The sequence below is a fragment of the Panthera pardus genome, unplaced genomic scaffold, assembly GCF_024362965.1.
Source record: "Panthera pardus isolate Hobbes unplaced genomic scaffold, ASM2436296v1 HiC_scaffold_25, whole genome shotgun sequence".
In the NCBI taxonomy this organism is placed as follows: Eukaryota; Metazoa; Chordata; class Mammalia; order Carnivora; family Felidae; genus Panthera; species Panthera pardus.
This window is the reverse complement of record NW_026526821.1, coordinates 86,505,292-86,528,893: the sequence shown is the minus strand read 5'-3', so window position 1 is coordinate 86,528,893 and position 23,602 is coordinate 86,505,292. Positions and strand designations below refer to the sequence as shown.

General features: G+C 40.9%; 1 protein-coding gene across 3 annotated transcripts in view; it reads left to right on the top strand.

Moving 5' to 3' along the window:
- Positions 1-6,360: 6,360 nt before the first annotated feature.
- Positions 6,361-23,602, top strand: part of CUNH2orf42 (chromosome unknown C2orf42 homolog) — a 33,230-nt gene continuing 15,988 nt past the window's right edge. Inside the window, exons 1-4 of one of the 3 annotated variants that reach the window (XM_019440993.2) lie at positions 6,448-6,469; positions 12,535-12,600; positions 21,319-21,598; positions 21,976-22,810. In XM_019440993.2, the coding sequence (XP_019296538.1) occupies positions 21,988-22,810 (823 nt within the window). In that variant the 5' untranslated portion in view covers positions 6,448-6,469; positions 12,535-12,600; positions 21,319-21,598; positions 21,976-21,987. Of the gene's footprint in view, positions 6,470-12,534; positions 12,601-12,694; positions 13,135-21,318; positions 21,599-21,975; positions 22,811-23,602 lie in introns of those variants that run through there. The other 2 variants (XM_019441018.2, XM_019441003.2) reach the window with 2 other exon arrangements.

The window sequence follows — 23,602 nt, the reverse complement described above, 5'->3', positions numbered from 1 at the left end:
AAAGCTACTACTTATAAACAGAGTGGACAACGAAAGAACTAGGGTTTTAGGAGAGCCCTGACATTCTGACCTCTTCAAAGAAGACTTGGTTCCCACAGGAATGTGCAGCCTGGTGAAGAAACCTGCCAGAGGGCATGGGCCATAGCTGGTCCATAGAAAGCATCTGTTACCAGAGAGCATGAACCAGCTAGAGCTGGTCTGTAGCAATAGTCCACCAGGTGGGAAAACAGCCAAGGTTGCCAGATGTAGCAAAAAAACCACAATCCAAAATAATGCATGTAGCATACTAAAAACATTTTTGTTTAACTGAAATTCAAATTTAACTGGGCATTCTGTATTTTATCTGTCACTCCTAGAAACATCTGTAAGCTGGTACAGCCAAAACTCCCATGGAAGGCAGCTGCAGGCAGGGGAGAGAGTGGTCTGAGGGTGGGATCTCAGATCCCAAAGACCACTGAGGAGCATCACTGGGTCTTCCATACACTGACCCACTGGCTCCCACACTGAAAAAGAGAAGAGAATCAGCACCCATAAGGGAAGTGCTTTTCCCAACACCATTGCCTCACATTATTCCCCCAGTGCCCTCTATTGACAAACCCTAACATTGAGCCAACTGGCTCAATGATGGAGAGGAGACATGTTGGACAAAACAAAGAAGTGGATTGGGGACTGAGAGACTCCTATTATAGGGTCTTGCCACCTAAATGCCTTTTGCCTGCTGTATCTTCAGGTCTCCACTTAAATGTCACTTCCTTTAGGGGCGCCTGGGTGGCTCAGTCAGTTAAGCTTCCAACTTTGGCTCAGGTCATGATCTCCTGTTTCAGTTCATGGGTTCAAGCCCTGAGTCAGGCTCTGAGAGCTCAGAGCCTGGAGCCTGCTTCAGATTCTGTGTCTCCCTCTCTGCCCCTCCCCTGCTCGCGATCTCTCTCTCTTTCTCTCCCTCTAAAAAATAAAAAAAAATTTTTTTAATGTGGCTTCCTTTAAAAGGCATTCCTTTACCCACAATCTAAGTCATAAGTCAGCTTCTCAAACCATCTTATAAAGCTTTTCCTTTATAAGCATTTGTCACAATTTTTAGTTGACCCTTGAACAATACAAAGGTTAGGAACACCCTGCTCAGTCGACAATCTGTGTATAACCTTTGACTTCCCCCAAACCTACTGTTGACTGGAAGACTTGCCAATAATATAGTCAATCAACACATAATTTGTAAGTTATAAGTATATACTGTTTCCTTACAGTAAAGTAAGCTAGAGAAAAGTTATTAAGAAAATAAGAGACAAACTAAGGGTTGCTGGAGGGGAGGTGGGTAGGGAATGAGCTAAATGGGTGATGGGTACTAAGGAAGGCCCTTGTTGGGATGAGCACTGGGTGTTAGATGTAAGAGATGAAACACTAAATTCTACTGCTGAAACCACTATTAACGCTATATGTTAACTAACTTGGGTTTAAATAAAATTTTTTTAAAAAATCAAAATATATTTATAGTACTGTACTGTATTGGAAGAAGTCTATAAGAGGACCCACACAGTTTAAACCCATGATCAAGGGCCAACTGGTATATTTATTTGTATGATTATATCTTTAAAACTTATGTTCTTTAAAAAAACAAAAACAAAAACAAAAAAAAAGTTTTTCACTAAACCCAAAGCTGGTGACTATTTTCTATAATACCATATATGGCCAGTACCTGGCAAATAATACATTTTCAATACATGTTTACTGAACTTAATAAATCAATCAAATTGTTATCTTGTACAGTCTGCTTTTGACCAGATGGCTTTTCTGCCATGTGCTGATAGTACTGCCAGCTAGAGTACTAGGTGTGAGGTGATAAGAGCTAAAACTAAAAGACCAAATCAAGGCCAATTCTTTATGCTATGCCAAGTGAGACGGACTTTTTATTGTAAAGGTCCCAGGGAGCCGTTGATCTAATTTGTGTTTAGCTAAGATGTCTCCCAGGCTCCTGGCTTGAGCAATCAGATGGATGGTGGGGCTAGTTACTGGGGCTGTAAAAGGAAAAGGAGAAGTTTGTGAGGGCAGGTAAGGATAGAAGCTACTTAGAGGGCAGGAGAGGAAGGCTAATGAGTTCCAGCCTTCAACATGGGCAGCTTGAATGTGTGTGACAAATAACCAGTAGGTAATGGTACGGAATTTAGAAGGGAGATCTAGACTGAATACTCCAGAGATGGGAGTCCTCAGCATTTAGGTGATAGTTTGATCTATGGGATGGAAATCGCCCAGAGAGATGCTAGAGTTAGCAAATGATGGAGGATAAGCTCAGGTGCTTCAACGTTGTTTTGTTAACTTTATTTATTTTGAGAGAACAAGAGCAAGGGAGGGGCAGAGAGAGAGACGGAGAGAGAGAAATCCCAAGCAGATTCCTTTTGCTATCAGCACAGAGCCTGACGTGGGGCTCAACCCCTGAACCAAGAGATCATGACCTGAGCCAAAATCAATAGTTGGATGCTCAACGGACTGAGCCACCCAGGCACCCCTTGAATTTAAAAGAAACTGATAAAGCCTCTAGAAATTAAAAATACAATAACTGAGGGACAGCTGGGTGGCTCAGTCCATTCAGTGACCAACTTGATTTCAGTTCAGGTCATGATCTCGAAGTTCTGGGATTGAGCTCCACCTCTGGCTCTGTGCTGAGCGCACTTAAGATTCTCTCCCTCTCTCTCTGCCCTTCCCCAGCTCATGCTCTCTCTGTCTCTCTCAAAATAAATAAAATAAACTTAAAAATACAACAGCCAAAATTAAAAATTCAGTGGACTGACTGAATAAAATGAGAAATCTAAAATACATTTTTTAAAGTTTTTTTTTCCCCTTTTTGGGGGTGACAGAGCGAGCAGTGCACACAAGCAGAGGAGAGGCAGAGAGAGAGAGAGAGAGAGAGAGAGAGAGAGAATCTTAAGCAGACTCCACACCCAGTGTGGAGCCCAATGCAAGGCCCCATGCAGGGCTCCATCTCATGACCATGAGGTCATGACCTGAGCTGAAATCAAAAGTTGGACACTTAAGTGACTGAGCCACCCAGGCGCCCCTAAAGGTTTTGTTTTTAAGTAATCTCTACCCCAATGTGAGGCTCAAACCCACAACCTCAAGATCAAGAGTCATATGCTCTACAGACTGAGCCAGGCAGGCACTCCTACCATACATTTAAACTAGACTTCCATAAAATAAAACAACGTGAGATACATAATATTTGAAGAGATAATGATTGAGAATTTTCCACAATTGTAGAAAGCTAGGAATTCTCAGATTCAAGAATCACAATGGAGGTGCCTGGGTGGCTCAAGTTGGTTTAAGGGTCCAATTCTTGATATCAGCTCAGGTCATGATCAGGTTCATGGAATTGAGCCCCACACTGGGCTTTGTGCTAAAAGTGAGGAGCCTGCTTCGGATTCTCTCTCTTCCTCTTTCTCTCTCTGCCTCTCCCTTTCCCTCCTTCTCCCTCCCTCCCTCTCTGTCTCTCAAAATAAATAAAATAAACTAAGAAAAAATCTACCTCGAGGCTGAAAAAAATGATGTTCAGAGAATAGAGAAGGAAGGCCTCATTGTGTCCTCATTTTGTCTCATTGTGTCAAACCATAATGAGAATATTATGCAATCTGAGAATTCTATTTATAAGAAGGCGCAGAAAGGACTTCCAGGATGGTAATGCTTCTTCAAAGGCCCTTCTTTGGTTCTTCTTCTTAGAAGAACCCTGAGTGTGTGGCTTGGAAGGAAGAAACCTCTTCTAGAATAGGGTTGCTTAGGGGTTCCCTGCTGGCTCAGTTGGTATCTCATGCAATTCTTGATCATGGGGTCATGAGATCAAGCACCACATTGGGTGTGGAGCCTACTTAAAAAACTAACTACTTAAAAATAGACTGGGGTTGCTTGATAGCTTCCTTCCTGACTGGAACATACAACATATCTAAACTGAAAACCCACAAATCTCTTAGGACACATTTGGGCAATTCCATTGAAAACATTGTAAACACTCTCTCTAAAACAGAGTGTAGGAGCTCTGATACTACTGACTCCATCTTTGGCCCCACCACCTACCCATGTACCTGTGATGACCTCCCCTGGGGCCGTTTCAGGCCCCTTAGAGGTTGATGTATGCCATGACCAGAATGTGGGGAGGCTTGCTCTTGCTTTCCCTAAATTTGTTTAGATAACTAGTAGAGATAACAGTTTCCCTCCACCTACCTCCTCGATGCACAGATGGCACCATGAGGTCTGTTAAAGGTTAGCTATCAATGAATTGTAGGCAGACCCTTTGACCTCACCTCAGTGCCCTCCTGACCATCCCTCCTTTCTATAAAATCTGCAAATTTAGATCTGGACTTTGCAAAGACTAGCTGCACAGCTGCCTGGATCATCACCCTCTGGATCCTCCCTGTCAGTAAGTCACCCTGAATAAAATTCTGTAAACTGTATGGAGTTGCCTGCCTGCTTCATTTTTTGTTTTCAAAGTGCCTTCTCAGTTTGGAGGATACCTTACAGTCCCTTCTCCCCACTTTCTAACACAGGGTCTCTCAACTTTGGCACTAGTGACTTTTTTTTTTTTTTTAACTCTTTTTTAAAGTCTATTTATTTAGGGCACCTGGGTGGCTCAGTCGGTTAAGCATCTGACTCTGGCTCAGGTCATGATCTCATGGTCTGTGAGTTTGAGCCCCACATCGGGCTCTGTGCTGACAGCTCGGAGCCCAGAGCCTGCTTCCCTTTCTGTGTCTCCCTCTCTCTCTGCCCCTCCCCCGTTCATGCTCTGTCTCTCTCTGTCCCAAAAATAAATTTAAAAAAACGTTGAAAAAAAAAATTAAAAAAAAAAATTTTTTTTTAATAAAGTCTATTTATTTATTTTGAGAGACAGAGCAGGGGAGGGGGAAAGGGGAACAGTGGATCCAAAGCAGGCTCTGCACTGACAGCAGAGAGCCCGACGTGGGGCTCAAACTCATGAACTGTGAGATCATGACATGAGCCGAAGTCAGACGCCTAACCGACTGAGCAACCCAGGTGCCCCAGCACTATTGATATCTGGGTCCAGATAATTCTTTGTTGTGAGGGCTCGGCTGTTTTGTGTACCGTAAGATTTTTAAAAAGATGTTATTTTCTTTATTATTTCTTTAAATGTTTATTTATTTTGAGAGAGGGCAGGAGAGGGGGAGGAGCAGAGAGGGAGAGGATGAGAGAATCCCAAGCAGGCTCCATGCTCATCACAGAGCTTGATTTGGGGCTTGATCCCATGAGCTTGGGATCATGACCTGAGCCAAAATCAAGAGACTTATGTTTAAGTGACTAAGCCACTCAGGTGCCCTACGATTTTATTTTTAAGTAATCTCTACACCCAACATGGGGCTCAAACCCACAACTCCCAAGATCAAAAGTCATAGGCTCTACTGAGTGAGCTAGTCTGATGCCCCATGGGATCTTAAATAACATCCATGGCATCTATTCACTAGATGCTTGTAGCAATGCTCCCAGAAAAAGAACAACTGCTCTAGAGAATCACTTTGCACGGATACAATCATAAACACAAACCGGGACTGAAACTCTACGGTATTATTAGGTGATCATCCAGATGACCCAGGATATACTGATCATCATTTTAAAAGCTTATAATCAAAACAGAGTCACAAAATTGGAAAAATACTCTGGAAAAGTGTGCCCTAATCCACTTTCCTCCAGTTTGAGAAACAATATAGCAAATTAGAGTCCTGGAAAGAACCATTTCTCTTATTAGTAGATGAGAAGACTAAGGTTCTTACACAACCTGCCCACTGTGCCACCCCTATAAGTAACAGAATCAAGGCCCAAAACTTCAGGAAATTTCATTCCAGAGTTCTCCAACACACAGGCCTCATCCTTAACACACTGCACTCAGAAGCTTTCTTCAACAATGAACAAAGATTTATTCTGTGTGATTCCAAGGAACAGAACTAAAACACATAGGAAGCCGATTTCAATTCATTACAAGGGAAAACGTTCTAGTATGTCAGCATGTGATGAAGGTAGAAAAAGATAACTTGATATAAACACACAAGTATTAGAAACAGTGAATACTTTGGAACATGACCTCCCTTGACAAAACGATAAATCACAGTAATAATACAGATCATCTTAGGCGAGTTTTTAAATCAATTACCAATGAATTCTACCAGAAACAGGGTTCTCTCAGGGCTGAAGCAGTCATGATTAGCCCTAGAACCCTATCGGTGCCTTCTGTCCCAGCAGGGTCGGCCAGAAGCACTCTGGCCCCACTGAGCGCTACAGCCTCCAGGTTAGCTCAGACTCCACCAAGGCAATCCGCCGCAATTCTTACCCGCCTACAGGAGTAAACTACAACTCCCATCAGACAACGCGAAAGGAGTGGGCGGGTATTTACCGCGCGTGGGCGGTCCTGACCAATAACGACTGTTGTTACAGCGAACAGTTTGGACGCGTTTGTAAAAGGCCGCGGCAGGCGAAGAGAGAGGAGGTGAGGGCGGTCATCAGCTTCGGGGCCTGGGGCCGGGGCGGGGGGCGCAGGGCAGGAAAGGGGGCTGTGTTGACAGAAGGCGGGGGCGGCGGTGGGACGAGGGTGTAAAGCCAGGAATCCCGGCGGAGAGCGTGCCCAAGGAGCAGGGTGCTGGCCAGGTGATGCTTATGCTTGGGCCCACTTAGGGCCGGAAGTGAGCAGTCGCGCGGGAAGGATGCCGGGAAGCAGGTCCCCGAGTGGTACTTCTTGGGGTGGGCCGGTTCCCGGAAGCGGGGTTCCCAGACTCGTGCCCGCAGGGCTGCTTTGGCCTTCCTCTGCTACTCCGAAGCCGCGCGGGTCTGATAGAAGCTGTCTGGCGCAGGAGTCGGGAGTCCTGGCTACTAGGCATGTCCCTTCCTCTTGTGGTTTGACAAGGAATCCTATCAGTTACAAACTCTCGTTAGATTGGTTGCTGGCAGTGAGCATTCATCAAATCACTATCTTTGAGCCAATTTCTTTAACTGTAAGATGGTAAATAGTACCCACTTTACTGGATCGTGGTGAGCAATACCTGAGTAAATGCATGGGAAGGGCTTACGTGTACTCAGTAAAAGTTATCAAGTTTTTTTATTCATGATAATCATTTGTTCTCTTGAGTTACTGTTGCTTCACAAGCATTAAACTGCATCCCCTAAACTGTACGGCTTTGCAGCTGAACAGTACCTGGATGAAAATGCACCACTTCCAGGAATCGTGGGTGGGTTAGCTCTGCCAGCACCAGTGCCTTTACACCATCTTGCTGAGGAGGCTGTTTTGTGAACTTGGCGAAAAGAGACCTCTTTTTTTAGGCAGGATTCAAATACAGGTTCTTTTCTTACCTTTTTTTTTTTTTTTTTTTTTTTTTTTTTTTATTTATCTTGGGGCGGGGGGGGCGGGGCAGAGGGAGAGGGATAATCCCAAGCAGGCTCTGTACTTGTCAGTACAGACCCAGGTGCAGGGCTTAAACCCACTAACCATGAGATCATGACCTAAGCCAAAATCAAGAGTCTGTCACTCAACCCACCGGAGCCACCCAGGTGCTTTGTTTGTTTGTTTGTTTGTTTGTTTGTTTTAATTGAGGTAAAATTCATGTGTAACATATGAGTTTCAGATGTACAACATGATTCAATATTTGTATACACTGTGATGGCCACAGTAAGTCTGGTTATCAGTCACCATACAAAGCTACAAAAAAAAAAATTGTTTTTCCTTGTGATGAGAACTTTTAAGATTTATTCTCTTGGCAGCTTTCAAATATTCAATATACTATTATCTCCTGTAGTCATCATGCAGTACATTCCCATGACTTGCTTATTTTATATCTGGAAGTTTGTACCTTTGACCGCTTTCACCCATTTCTCCTACCCTCTCACCCCCTTCCCCTCTGGCAATCACCAGTCTTTTTTTATATGTATGAGTTTTGTTTTATAGATTCCACATATAAGTGAAGTTACATGGTATTTGTCTTTGTCTTATTTCAGCATAATACTGTTGAGGTCCATCCACATTGTTGCAGATGGCAAGATTTCCCTCTTTTTTATGTCTGAGTAGTATTCCATTTTACACATACACACACACACACACGCTCACCCAAGTCTTTATCCATTCATCCATTGATGGACACTTAGGTTGTTTCCATATCTTGGCTATTATAAATAATACTGCAGTGAACATAGAGCTGCATATATCTTTTCAAATTAGCGTTTTCATTTTCTTTGGCAAATACAGTTTCTTTACAAGTTGTGTTACCTGTTTGTATATGCTTGCAATATAGAATCTATAATAAGTAATACTAGTTCATGTTTAAAATTCAAATAGTATAGAACAGTGAAATGTAAGTCTCCCTCCTACTATTTCCCAAGTTCTAAGTCACTTCTGGACCATGGACATATTGTGTGTGTGTGTGTGTGTGTGTGTGTGTGTGTGCGCGCGCGTGTGTGTGCATGCACCCTATCTTTTTTTCTCTTTTAAACCAGGAGTATCATATATGAAGTGCCTTTTTTCACCCCACAGTATATCTTGATATTTGTTCCTTACCAGTACATAATAGATCTGTCTCATTCTTTTTAATCCCTTTATAGTAGCATGTCGTATGCCTGCACCATAATTTTTTAGTCAGCTCTTAAGACTGTTTCCATTCTTCTGCGGTTCTGGATAACTTTGCATGGAGTGCCCCTGTACATGCTTTGTGTACATGTGAGAGTAGAATTCATGAAATCTTAAAAGTGGAATTGCTATGTCAAAATATATGTTATACATTTATTTTATTTACATCCCTTTAAAGAGGATGTTGCAGTTTATGTCCCTACCAACAGTGTGCAATACCTGCTTCTCCACATCCTCATGAACACAGTAATAACAGTTATCCTTTTTGTCATTTTGCCAAAGTATTGTCTTGTTTTAATTTGCCTCTTGCTTATTGTAAGACATAATTTTGGATGTTTAAAATCACTTTTCTTTTTGGGGGGGCGCCTGAGTGGCTTAGTCGGCTAGGCATCCAACTCGATTTGGGCTCAGGTCATGATCTCACAGTTCAGAGGTGTGTCTGGCTTTTTTTACTTAGTATATTTCAAGGTTCATAAAGCATGTATCAATTTCATTCTCTTTTAGGGCCAAATAATATCCCATTGTGTGGATATGCCACATTTTGTTTGTCCATTCGTCAGTTGTTGGATATTTGGATTGATTCCACTTTCTAGCTATTATGAATACTCCTACCGTGAACATACATGTACAAATTTTTGTGTGTTTTCAATTGTCTTGGATATATATTCTCTTGGAAGTCATATGGTAACATTGTTTAACATTTTGAGGAACCACCGACAATCAGTTTTCCAAAATGACTGCCATTTTACAATACCATCAACAATGTGTGAGGGCTCCAGTTATTCAATATCCATGACAATACTTGTTATTGTCTGCCTTTTTTAGTTATTAATGGCTGTATAGTGGCGTCACATTGTGGTTTTGATTTGCAATTTCCTGATTACATGATGTTGAACATCTTTTCATTTGTTGTTTCTTGGCTATTTATTTTCTTTGGAGAAATATCCATTCAGATCCTTTGTGTGTGTGTGTGTGTGTGTGTGTGTGTGTGTGTGTGTGTGTGTGTATTTTAAGTTTATTTATTTTGAGAGAGAAAGCACTAGCGGGGGAGGGGCAGAGAGAGGGAGAGAGAATCCCAAGCAGGATCTGCACTGTCAGCCTGGAGCCCCATGTGGGGCCAGAACTCATGAACCCATGAGATCATGACCTGAGCCAAAGTGAGATGTTTAACTGACTGAGCCACCCAGGCACCCCTATAGATTTTTTTAAAGTGTTATTTATTTATTTTGAGAGAGGAAGACAGAGAGAATCCCAAGGAGGCTCCCTTTGTTAGCAAAGAGCCTGACACAGGACTCAACCCCACAAACTGTGAGATCATGACCTGAACTGAAATCAAGAGTCAGACATTTAACCAACTAAACCACCCACCCAGGCACCCCTCTTTGCCTGGTTTTATTTTATTATTATAATTTTTATTTTTTATAGTTTATTTTGAGAGAGCGAGCATGAGTGGTGGAGAGGCAGAGAGAGAGGGATAAAGAGAGAATCTCAAGCAGGCTCCAAGCTGTCAGCATGGAGCCAGATGTGGGGCTTGAACTCACGAACCATGAGATCATGAGCTGAGCTGAAGTCAGACACTAAACTGACTGAACCACCCAAGTGCCCCTTCCTGGTTTTAAATTAGATTATCTGTCTTTTTATTGTTGACTTGTAACAAAGTCTTGTAATCTATTCTGGACACAAGTCCCTCATCATACATATGACTTGCAAATATTTTCTCTCAGGCTGTGGTTGTCTTTTCACTTTCTTGATGGTGTTGGTTGAAGCATAGATGTTTTTAATTTTGATGAAGTTCAATTTTTCTCTTTTTTTCTTTTGTCATCTATGCTTTCGGTGGCATATCTAAGAAACCATTGCTTTATCCAAGGTCACAAAGATTTACCCTTACGTTTTCTTCTAAGAGTTTTATAGTTTTAGCTCTTAACATTTATGTCTGTGATCCATTTTGAGTTAAATTTTGTATACAGTGTGAGGTATGGGTCCAACTTAATTTTTTTTTTTCAACTTGATTCTTTTAGAGATGGATATCCACTTGTCCTAGTCCTTTTGTTCATCGGACTATTCTTTCCCCATTAAATGATCTTGGCATCCTTGTCAAAAATCAGTGGAACATAAATGTGAGAGATTATTTCTGACCTCTTAATTATATGCTTGATTAATTAATTATATGCTGTTGCTCTGTATATCTACCCTCGTGCCAGTGCCTTCTTGTCTTTTTGGCCCTCAGCTTTTTTGAGATATAATTGACATAACATAAATCGGTGTGATTTGATACACTTACACAGTGCAAAATGATTACCACCAAGGCATTAGCTAACACCTCCATCGTGTCATATAATTACCATTTTTGTGTATGGTGAGAACGTTTAACATCTCTCTTAGCAGCTTTCAGCTATTAGCTGACATATATTAGCAATATAATATACTATTATTAACGATAATCACCATGCTGTACGTTAGATCCCCAGAATTTATTCATCTTATAACTGGAAGTTTGCACCATTTGACTGATATCTCCCCATTTCTCTCACCCCTCAATCCTTGGCAGTCCATTCCATCCTTTGTTTTATGAGTTTGGCTTTTTAAGATTATACATATAAGTAAAATCATACAGTATTTGTCTTCTCTGTCCACATTGCCTTAATTTGCTTTATAGTAAGTTTTGAAATCAAGAAGTGTGAGGGACGCCTGGGTGGCTCAGTTGGTTAAGCATCTGACTTCGGTTCAGGTTAAGCATCTGACTTCAGTTCAGGTCATGGTCTCACGATTCATGAGTTCGAGTTCCGCATCAGGTTCTGTGCTGGTGGCTCGGAGACTGGAGCCTGCTTTGGATTCTGTGTCTCCCTCTCTCTCTGCCCCTCCCCTGCTCACTCTCTCTCATTCTCTCTCACAAAAACAAATAAACATTAAAAAAAAAAAAGAAGAAGAAGAAGAAGTGTGAGTCCTTGTACTGTATTCTTCTTTCTCAAGATTGTTTTGGCTCTACCAGGTGCCTTGCATTTCTATATAAAATTTAGGACCACCTTGTCAGTTTGCAAAAAAAATCTGAGATTTTGATAGGGACTACGTTGTATCTGTAGATCAGTTGGGGGAGTAGTGCCTTCCTAACAATATTAGTTTTCCAGTCTGCAAGCATGAGATGCTTTTCCATTTTGCTAGGTCTTTAATTTCTTTCGATGACGTTTGAAGTTTTCAGTGTACAAGCCTTGCACTTCTTTTATTCTTCAAGTTTTTTTTCACCTTTGTACTTAGCTTATGATATATTTTTCCATGCAGAAAATTTTCATTTTTATGTATTCAAATATAATCAGTATGTATGTATGTATGTATTTATTTATTTATTTTAAGTAAGTTCTACAACCCAATGTGGGGCTTGAACTCATGATGCTGAGATCAAGAGTCGCATTCTCTACTGATTTAGCCAGCCAAACCCCCTCAGTCTAATTTTAGAATGGGCGAGGGGTGCTTGGGTGGCTCAGTCAGGGGAGGGTCTGACTCTTGATCTCAGGGTTGTGAGTTCAAGCCTGGTGTTGGGCGTGGAGCCTACTTTAAAAATTAATAATAAAGTAAAACGAGCAAAATCTTTGATAGTATTTCCCCAAAGATATCGATGTGGCTAAAGAAGCATGTAATATGTTGCTCCACATCATTATTCGTTAGAGAAATGCAAGTTAAAAGCACAGGGAGGTACCACTTTACACCTACTGTAACCAAATGGCCATAATAAGACAAGGGGCTCCAGGGAGGCTCAGTCGGTTAAGCATCAGACTCTTGATTTCAGCTCAGTTCATGACCTCGTGGTTCATGCGAGTGAGCCCCATGTAGGGGTCTGTGCTAAAAGCAAGGAGCCTGCTTAGGATTCTCTCTCTTCCTCTCTTTCTGTCCCTCCCTTGCTCTCTCGCTCTCTCTCAAAAGAAATCAATAAACATTTTTTTTGAAAGAAGAAGATAATAATACATGTTGGCCAGGAAGAGAAGAGGAGAAGCAGGAACCCTCTTATGTTGCTGGTATGAATATAACAATGCTTTTCAGTTTGGAAAGCAGTTTGGTCATTTCTTTAAAAGTTTAAGTTAAACTATGACCCTGTAATTCTACTTCTAGGTATCTAGATACCCAAGAGAAATGAAGATCCTTGTCTACATGGGGACTTGCATGTTAATGTTCTCAGCAGCATGTTGATAATAGCCACAAATTGGAAACAGAACAGTTATCTGTCTGCTGGTGAATGGATAAGCAAAATGATATATCCATACAATGGAATGCTTTTCAGCAATATAAGCGAATGAATTACTAATACATGCTACAATGTGGTTCAACCTTAAAAACAGCATGTTGAATGAAAGAATACAAACACAAAATCCCACATATTGTATGATTCCATCTATATGAAATGTCCAAAAAATCTAAATCTGTAGAGACAATAAGACAGATTAGTGATTGCCTGGGGGTGGGAATGGTAATTGACTGCAAATGGCCAGAGGGGTCTTTTTAGGGTGATAGAAGTGTTCTCAAACTGACTGTAGTGATGGATGCCTACCTCTGTAAGTATAATGACTGTCATTGAATTGTATACTTAAAATGGATGAATTTTGTGGTCTATAAAATATACCTCAATAAAGAGGTTTCTTAAAAAAACACACAAACACACTAATACAGTCAGGATTCTGGGGTTTGTGTCATTTAGGCCATGATCATTCTGATATCCTTAAAAAATGTTAAATCCCCTCCCTTTGTCCTACTATGTTAACAGTTCCAACTTTTATACTTGAACATTTTAATCTGCCTTGAATTTATTTGAGTATATAAAGTGAGATAGGATAAGATATGTTTAATGATAATTTTTGCCCCTAAATTTTGCTTTTATATTGTATAATTTTAAGACACTTTTTTTAAGTTAAAAAAAAAAGAAATTTTAGGAAATTATCTTATTGTATATGTATATTGTGTATGTATGTTTCCTTCCTTCTCCTGATATGTTGACAGCATATCATACTTGGCTGTTCTATACCTTGCTTTTCTTTTTTTTTTTTTTTTTTTTAATTAAAAAAAATTTTTTTAACGTTTATTTATTTTTGAGATGGAGAGAGACAGAGCATGAGTCGGGGAGGGGCAGAGAGAGGGAGACATAGAATATGAAGCAGGCTCCAGGCTCTGAGCTGTCAGCACAGAGCCTGACGCAGGGCTCGAACTCACAAACTGTGAGATCATGACCTGGGCCAAAATCTGACGCTTAACCAACTGAGCCACCCAGGTGCCCCCAACTAGTTCCTTCTTGGTGGGCGTTAGGTTGTTTCTAATGTTTTGTTGTTACAAAAGTGCTTTAGTGAATAACCTTATATATCCCACATTTCATATGTGGGAGAATATCTGTAAGATAAATTCTAATTAGTGCAATTACTGTGTCAAAAGAAATATGCAGAGGGCAGAGGGGCGCCTGGGTGGCTCAGTCAGTTAAACCTCCAACTCTTTTTTTTTTTTTTTTTTTTGAGAGAGAGAGACAGAGTATGAGTGGTTGAGGGGCAGAGAGAGAGGGAGACACAGAATGCAAAGCAGGCCTCAGGCTCCAAGCCATCAGCACAGAGCCCCACGCCGGGCTCAATCTCACCAACTGTGAGATCATGACCTGAGCTGAAGCTGGACCCTCAACCAACTGAGCCACCCAGGTGCCCCAAGCCTCAAACTCTTGATTTCAGTTCAGGTCATGATTTCATAGGTTTGTGAATTGAAGTCCCGTGGCAGGCTCTGCACTAATAGTATGGAGCCTGCTTGGGATTCTCTCTCTCACCTCTCTCTGCCCCTCCCCTGCTTGTTCACACACATACTCTCTCTCTCTCTCTCTCTCTCTCTCTCTCAATAAATAAATAAATTTTTTTAATTAAAAAAAGAAAAGTAAGGGCACCTGAGTGGCTCAGTTGGTTAAACATCCAACTTTGGCTCAGGTTATGATCTCACAGTTTGTGAGTTCAAGCCCCATGTTGGGCTCTCTGCTGTTAGCACAGAGCCCATTTCAAAAATCAGTCCAGAATGCTAAGGACTTTTTTTTTTTTTTTTTTTTAATTTTTTTTTTCAACATTTTTAATTTATTTTTGGGACAGAGAGAGACAGAGCATGAATGGGGGAGGGGCAGAGAGAGAGGGAGACACAGAATCGGAAACAGGCTCCAGGCTCCGAGCCATCAGCCCAGAGCCTGACGCGGGGCTCGAACTCACGGACCGCGAGATCGTGACCTGGCTGAAGTCGGACGCTTAACCGACTGCGCCACCCAGGCGCCCCAGCACAGAGCCCATTTCAGATCCCCCATCCCTCTCTCTCTCTGCCCCTCCCCTGCTTGCATTTTCTCTTTCTCAAAAATAAACATTAAAAAAAAGTAATAATAAAATAAAAAAAATTTTTAAATATGCAGAGAAAACATCAGATTACTCCAAATTAAGGGACACTCTATAAAATACCTGACTCTTCAGAATTACCGAGATTATGAACAACCAGGAAAGACAAAACTACAGCTCCAAGAAGACTAAGAAGACATGACAAATGCAATGTGGTATTTTGGATTGGAACAGAAAAAAGGAGAAAGTCTAGTTTAGTTAATAATAATGTACTAATGTTGGCTTCTTAGTTTTGACAAATGTCCTGTGGTAATAACATATGATGTTAACGTTGGGGGAAACTGAGTGAAAGGTATCTGGGAACTCTCTATTTTATCTTTGCAACTTCTCTGAAAATGTGAAATTATTCTAAAATAAAAAGTTTATTGTTGGGGTGCCTGGCTGGCTCAGTCAGTAGAACATGCGACTCTTGATCTCAGAGTTCTAAGTTTGAGCCCCATGTTGGGTGTAGAGATCACTTTAAATTAAATTTTTAAAAAATCTTTTAAAAAATCTTTAAAAAAAAAATTATTCTTAAATAAGTGCCATTAGGAGGTTCCTGCATGGCTCAGTCAGTTGAGCATCCAACTCTTGTTTTCAGCTAGGGTCATGACCTCACAGTTTCTGAGTCTGAGCCCTACATGGGGCTGTGCATTGTCAGTGCAGAGCCTGCTTGGGACTCTCTCTCTCCCTCTCTCTCTCTTCCTCTCCTCCTTGTGCTCTCTCTCTCAAATAAACTTAAAAAAAAAAAAGTGCCATTAGTGGAAAAACTGGTGAATCCTAATAAAGTCTGTATGTAGTAGAGTTGATAGTATTGTACCAATATTAAAACCTTAGTGTTGACAAATCTCTCATGATTCGATAAGATGTTAACACTTGGGGAGGCTGGGTGGGTATACAGGAATCTCTCCGATTTTTTTTATCTTTTCTTTACATCTAAAGTTATTCCCAAATTAAAAGTTATTTTTAAAGAAGTGTGCATTTTTTATTTTGAAAGATACTAACAAATTGCCCTCTTCAGAGAATAACCCAAAAGTAAAATACAAAATAAAAGGAGAGTGGAATTCCTATGATGATGCTGAAACTACAGCACCTTAAGGCTTCACCATGTATAATTGGCAAACCAGTTCCTCCCTTAATGAACAAAGTTATTTTTTTCCCATTTTAATGATATGTTAAGTCATCATCATCAATGTAATTTGGAAATTGATTAATTCCGGTGGTGACTGGGTGGCTCATTGGTTGGATGTCCAACTCTTGACTTTGTCTCAGATCATGATCTCACAGTTTGTGAGTTCAAGCCCTGAGTGAGGCCCCAAGCTGACAGCATGAAGCCTACTTGGGATTCTCTCTCTCTCTCTCTCTCTCTCTCTCTCTCTCTCTCTCTCTCTCTTTCTCTGCCCCTCCCCTGCTCATGTATGTGCACAGGAATGCCTGCTTCTCTCTCCAAAATAAATAAATTTAAAAAATTAAAAAGAATTCTTTAAAAATAGAAATAAATTTTTATTAAGCTCTTTCATATATATTTTTATTTATACATATATTTATATATAATATATATTTATTGTTTATATTTGTATAAATGTATACAAATATATATTCGTATATTATATTTTATATATTCTATATTTTAATATATTTCTATATTAATATATGTTAATATGTAAATAATTATATTGATATTAATATATTGTGTATTATATGTTTGTATATATTTATATTTTATATATTATATATTATAATATATTATATATTTATATATTTTTTATATGTTTATATTTTATTTATATATACATATATATTTTTTATTTTGCAAATGAAAGCCAACCTGAAACTCAGAAGTTAAACTTGGTCAAAGAAATAACTGGTGGTAAAGAGCAAACTAAATATTCTATCTTTTGACTTTGGAACAACATTCTCTCTTAAGAACCCACGTGTGGCTGAATGAAAATACCTGCTAAAGAAGTTTATTGGCCTAGAAAGGAAATGCTGTGTAAACAAACTAATGTCTCTGGATTAGGGTTTTGTTTTTTTAAAGCTTAGTTATTTATTTATTTAAACTTTTTTTTTTTTTTTTTTTAATTTATCGTCAAGTTAGCTAACATACAGTGTAGTATTGGCTTCAGGAGCAGATTCCTGTGATTCATCACTTACATACAACACCCAGTGCTCACCCTAATACAGTGCCCTCCTCAATGCCCATCACCCATTATCCCCACTCCCCCAGTCGTCCACCCCCAATTAACCCTCATTTTGTTCTCTGTATTTAAGAGTCTGTTATGGTTTGCCTCCCTCTCTGTTTGTATCTTATTTTTCCTTCCCTTCCCCTATGGTCATTTGTTAAGTTTCTCAAATTCCACATATGAGTGAAATCATATGGTATCTGTCTTTCTCTGACTGACTTCATTTTGCTTAGTATAACACCCTCCAGTTCCATCCTCGTAGTTGCGAATGGCAAGATTTCATTCTTTTTCATCACCGAGTAGTGTTCCATTGTATATATATATGTATATGTGTATATGTATATGTATGTGTATGTGTGTGTGTGTGTGTGTGTGTATACACACACACACACACACACACACACACACACCACATCTTCTTTACCCATTCATCAGTTGATGGACATTTGGGCTCTTTCCATATGTTAGCTATTGTTGATAGCACTGCTATTAACATTGGGGTGCATATGTTTCTTCATATCAACACTCCTGTATCCTTTGGATAAGTTCCTAGTAGTGCTATTGCTGGGTATGGGGTAATTCTGTTTTTACTTTTTTGAGGAACCTCCATGCTGTTGTCCAGAGTGGCTGCACCAGTTTGCATTCCCACCAACAGTGCAAGAGGGTTCCCCTTTCTAAACTTTTTTAAACGTTTATTTATTTATCTTGAGAGAGGCGGGGGGAGAGGCAGAGAGAGGGAGACAGACAGAATCCCAAGCAGGTTCCATACTGGCAGCACAGAGCTCACCATGAGATCATGGCCTCAACCAAAACCAAGAGTCAGATGCTTAACCGACTGAGCCACCCAGGTGCCCCACTTATTTATTTTGAGAGAGAAAGAGAGAGCGTGTGTGGCGGGAGGGGAACAGACAGAGGGAAAGAGAGAATTCCAGACAGGCTCATGCTGTCAGCATGGAGCCTGATGCAGGGCTTGATCCCACGGACTGTGAGACCATGACCTGAGCCGATATCGAGAGTCAGACACTTAACAGACTGAGCCACCCTGGCTCTCCTAGATTAGGGGTGTTTAATGGGTGACTTAGCCTCCCAGAGGACATTCAGCAATATCTGGAAACTGTTTGTTTGTTTGTTTGTTTGTTTGTTTGTTTGTTTGTTTAACACATAGGGAGGAAGAGTTGACTGCTATTGGCATCTAGTGGGTAGAGACCCTGGATGCTACCAAACATTCTACAATGTATAGAACTCTTCCCTACAACAAAGAATGTCAGCCCTAAATGTCAGTAGTGCCAAGGTGGAAAACTGCAATAGATTATATTTCACAAAGCTTTATTCACTTAGTGGATACATCACAACACATATTACAGTTGGGCCATTAATTTATAGCACTAATGAAAACGTGGGCATTCTTAGACTTTCCTTATTTGTACTTTACAATTTGTTGATTAGCAAATAGACTATAGAAAATGTGGAAGGAAAATACTTCATCAACATCATCCTTTGGGGTCAGGGGGCAAGAGCAATACTAACAGCCAATTTCAACACCACAAGCAGATTGCCTTAAAAATATATATTGAGGGGCGCCTGGGTGGCGCAATCGGTTAAGCGTCCGACTTCAGCCAGGTCACGATCTCGCGGTCCGTGAGTTCGAGCCCCACGTCGGGCTCTGGGCTGATGGCTCGGAGCCTGGAGCCTGTTTCCGATTCTGTGTCTCCCTCTCTCTCTGCCCCTCCCCCGTTCATGCTCTGTCTCTCTCTGTCCCAAAAATAAATAAAAAACGTTGAAAAAAATATATATATATATTGAAATTTGGGGCACCGGGCTAGATCAGTCTGTAGAGCACATGACTCTTGATCTCAGGGTTGTGAGTTCAAGCCCCACATTAGGTGTAGAGATTACTTAAAGGGGTACCTGGGTGGCTGAGTCAGTTAAGTGTCCAACTCTTGATTTCTGCTCAGGTCATGATCTCACCATTCGTGAGTTCGAGCCCTGCATCAGCCTACAAGCTGAATGTGGGGCTTGCTTGGGATTCTCTCTCTCTGCCCCTCCCCTCCCCCTGGGCAAACTTTAAAAAAAAGATTTTTTTAAATATTTTTTTTAAGTTTATTTTTGAGAGAGAGAGTGATGAGGGACAGAGAGAAAGAGAATCCCAAGCAGGCTCTGCACTGTCAGCATAGAGTCTGAGGCAGGGCTCAAACCCACAAACCATGAGATCATGACAAGAGCTGAGATCAAGAGTCAGACACTCAACCAACTGAGCCACAGGCACCCCCCCAAAAAAAACTTTTTTTTTTTAAATGTTTATTTATTTTTGAGAGAGAAGGAGAGGGAGCACGCGCACAAGTGGGAAAGAGGCAGGGAGAGAGGGAGACAGAATCTGAACTCCAGACTCTGAGCTGGCAGCACAGAGCCCAATGCGTGGCTCAAACCCACAGACCGTGAGATCATAACCTGAGCCAAAGTCAGACGCTTAACCAATTGAGCCACCCAGGTGCCTGCCACCCCCCCCCCATCTTAATAAAATATTTTATTATTTTTTTAACGTTTATTTTTGAGAGACAGAATGCGAGCGGGGGACGGGTAGAGAGAGAAAAGAGGAAGACACAATCCGAAGCCAGCTCCAGGCTCTGAGCTGGACCACAGAGCCTGATGAGGGGCTGGAACCCATAAACCGTGAGATCATGACCCAAGCCAAAGTCGGACGCTTAACCGACTGAGCCACTCAGGCTCCCCATAAAGTTCAACATTAAGAAAAAAAAAAGATTTTATTGGTTCGTGAGTTTGAGACCGTTTTGGGCTCTGTGCTGACAGCTCAGAGCCTGGAGCCTGCTTCTGATTCTGTGTCTCCCTCTCTCTCTGCCCCTCCCCCGCTCATGCTCTGTCTCTCAAAAATGAATAAACATTAAAAAAATTTTTTTAATGTTGAACTTTAATTAATAATATGCATGCTGAATTGATGTCTGCAAACTACTTCGAAATACAGTAAAATATAAGAGGGATTGATGGATGGAGAAAGGAATAAATAGATATGTGATAAAGCAAATATAGTAAAATGTTAATTGTAGAATCTAGTGGGTGGGCATATGGAGGTGCACTGTATAATTCTGTTTTTTTTTATATTTGAAAATTTTCATAATATTAGAGGGAAATTAAAAGCAGAGATTCACACTCTTCCTAACAGACACTGGAAACCACATTGCTGATTTTGCTGGGTGACCTCAGGCAAGTTACTTTTTATATAAATTTAAAAATTTTTTAAGAAGCGCCTGGGTGGCTCGGTTGGTTAGGCATCCGACTCTTGGTTTCGGCTCAGGTCATGATCTTGCGATTCGTGGGTTCAGGCCCAGCATCGGGCTCTGGGCTGATGGTGCAAAGCCTGCTTGGGATTCTGTCTTCCTGTCTCTCTGCCCTTTCCCTACTTGCTCTCTATCTATCTCTCTGTCAAAAATAAATATATAAACATTAAAAAAATGTTTTTTTAAGTTTTTTTAGCGTTTTGTTTGTTTGTTTTTTAAGCTTATTTGAGAGAGAGAGAGAGTAGGGGAGAGGGGCAGAGGGAGAGAGAGAGAACCCTAAGCAGGCTCTGTGCTGTCAGCTTAGAGCCCAGTGCGGGGCTCAATCCCATGAACTGTGAGATCATGACCTGAGCCAAAACCAAGAGTCAGAGGATCAACCAGCTGAGCCATGTTTTGTTTTATTTTGTTTTGTTTTGTTTAAGTAATCTCTATGCCCAGTGTGGGGCACAAACTCATGACCCCAAGATCAACAATCACATTCTCTACTGACTGAGCCAGCCAGGTGCCTCAAGTTACTTAGCTTTTTAATTTTCATGTGAAGAGTGGTGGTTGTTTGGCTCAAATGAGATCCTAGTATTGTGAGGTTCTGATGAAATAATGTGAAAGCGCTTTGACTAGCATAAAGCACTCTAAGATGCAATACATTATTATTAAGAAGGATGAGTATTTGGCTGATTATGTATCATGGCTCTGGGTGTTCTTGACAACTCTCTGTGTAATGAATGACATTAGCACTGTTTTACCTGCTTTAAATTAGAAGTACAAGCCAAGCATTTCCATAAGAATTTCTGTCAAATATTTTTCAAATATCTATGGAAGACTTAGATTCCTATTCTAAGAGGAGAGACTTTTGTATAACTTTAACATTTTTTCTTGTTTTGTAGACTGCCAAGATCTCCACTTAGGGCAGTTGGGAATCTTCGACTCTGGAACACTGGGCAGGAGCTTTGCCATTGGCTGGCCAAGAAAGGGGAGGCAGAATGTCTGCATTGTTACACCATAGAGTTCAAACTTCAAAAGACTTTGGGTTAAACAGTATCATTTACTCTGCAAATGATTGTGTCTTTGCCTGTCTTCTATGATCATCCTAAACTAATGAAACACCTTTCAGGTCTTATGGATTCAGGTTACACTGTATTCTGGATGCTGTGGCAGCTGATACAGGTAGGATAGGCTTGTGTTTTATGGGAAATGTTGGAAAGGAAAGAACTCATCTCTCCAACTCTCCAGTTCTTATTCAAATTAAACACCTGTGCATGTAAAAATTAGGTTAACTAATCTAGGTTGTTGTAGAAAACAGTGCTGAACCTAGAGAAATGCTTTAGTTGTTAGGTTTTTAAAAATATGTAATAATGTGAAAGGCAAAGTTTCCTTTTGCTTGATGGCTTAAGTGAATGTTCTGTTATGAGGGTACAATTTGAAAATGGTAGATTATTTCTTTACATTTTATTTTCTGTACTAAATCTTATAAATGATTTTAACTTGGTGTGTGTGTATGTATGAGTGTGTATTCATGTTGATGGGTTTATTGCTCTTTCTAGGGCCTTTGAAAAATGGAGCCAAACTCTCTGAGGACTAAAGTCCCAGCTTTCTTGTCTGATTTGGGGAAGGCCACACTGAGGGGAATCAGAAAGTGTCCCCGATGCGGCACATACAATGGAACCCGGGGACTGAGTTGTAAAAACAAGACATGTGGAACCATATTCCGCTACGGTGCACGGAAGCAGCCTAGTGTTGAAGCTGTCAAAATCATAACAGGCTCTGATCTGCAGGTTTACTCGGTGCGGCAAAGAGACCGGGGCCCCGATCACCGGTGCTTTGTGGAGCTAGGTGTGTCAGAGACGACAATCCAGACGGTGGATGGGACAATCATCACTCAGCTGAGCTCTGGACGATGTTATGTCCCCTCATGCCTGAAAGCTGCCACCCAGAGCGTTGTGGAGAATCAGTGCCAGCACATCAAGCTGGCAGTGAACTGCCAGGCAGAAGCCACCCCTCTGACTCTGAAAAGCTCAGTCCTGAATGCAATGCAGGCCTCCCCAGAAACCAAGCAGACCATCTGGCAGCTGGCCACAGAGCCCACAGGTCCCCTTGTACAGAGGATTACTAAAAACATTTTGGTGGTGAAATGCAAGGCAAGCCAGAAGCATAGTTTGGGGTATTTGCATACATCCTTTGTGCAGAAAATCAGTGCCAAAAGCTTGCCCGAGCGCCGGTTCTTCTGCTCCTGCCAGGCTCTGAAATCGCATAAGTCGAATGCCTCCAAGGATGAGGTGGCCCAGAGGTGTATTCATTTCTTTGCTTGCATCTGTGCCTTTGCCAGTGACGAGACATTGGCTCAGGAATTCTCAGACTTCCTAAATTTTGATTCCAGCGGTAGGTGGTGTGTTGACACAGTTACTCTGTTTTTCTAAAATGGCAATGAAAGAGTTCCCTGATGGCATTTGGAGATTGTCCTAGCAACCTTCAGAAGCAGTTGCTAGATAATTCAAATGAAAAGCATTCCTTCTTTTAATCCCAGTAAGCACACTTGCATAAAGTTGGTTGGTTGGCTGGTTGGTTCGTCGATTGAAATTAATGATCAAGAGACTTGGGTATTTTCACTGAGACAATCAATCTAGCAAAAGTTAACTTTGCTTTGCTTTTTTGTTGTGTTTTTTAAACTCTTTCATAGATGCCCTATATTAATAAAAACAAAGAGCAAACAAACAAACACTTTTATTTTGGCTTGCTTGCTTGTTTCTCATCTTTGAAGATGAGGAAAACTAATACCTTGCTCAAAAGACATTTAAAGACTACATCATCTTTTGTTGTGGTTTTTTACATAGTTTTATCTTATAGATGCTTTTTATTTTCATTTCTTAATGATCTTTAGTTGGCAGTAACTCCCAACTTTTTAGTGTTATTTCTCTGTAGAGTCTTTTATCATGTTAATGGTCCATGAACAAAAACCTATGTGTTGGGGAGTTCTTTAAAGGGAATTATGTTAGGGGTGGGTGGCTCAGTCAGTTGTGCATCCAACGACTCTTGATTTCAGCTCAGGCTGTGATCTCATGGTCACGAGATTGAGCTCCAAGTTGGGCTCAATGCTGAGCATGGAGCCTGCTTAAGATTCTCTCCCTCTCCCTATGCCCCTCCCCTGCTCATGCATGTGCTCTCTAAATAAAT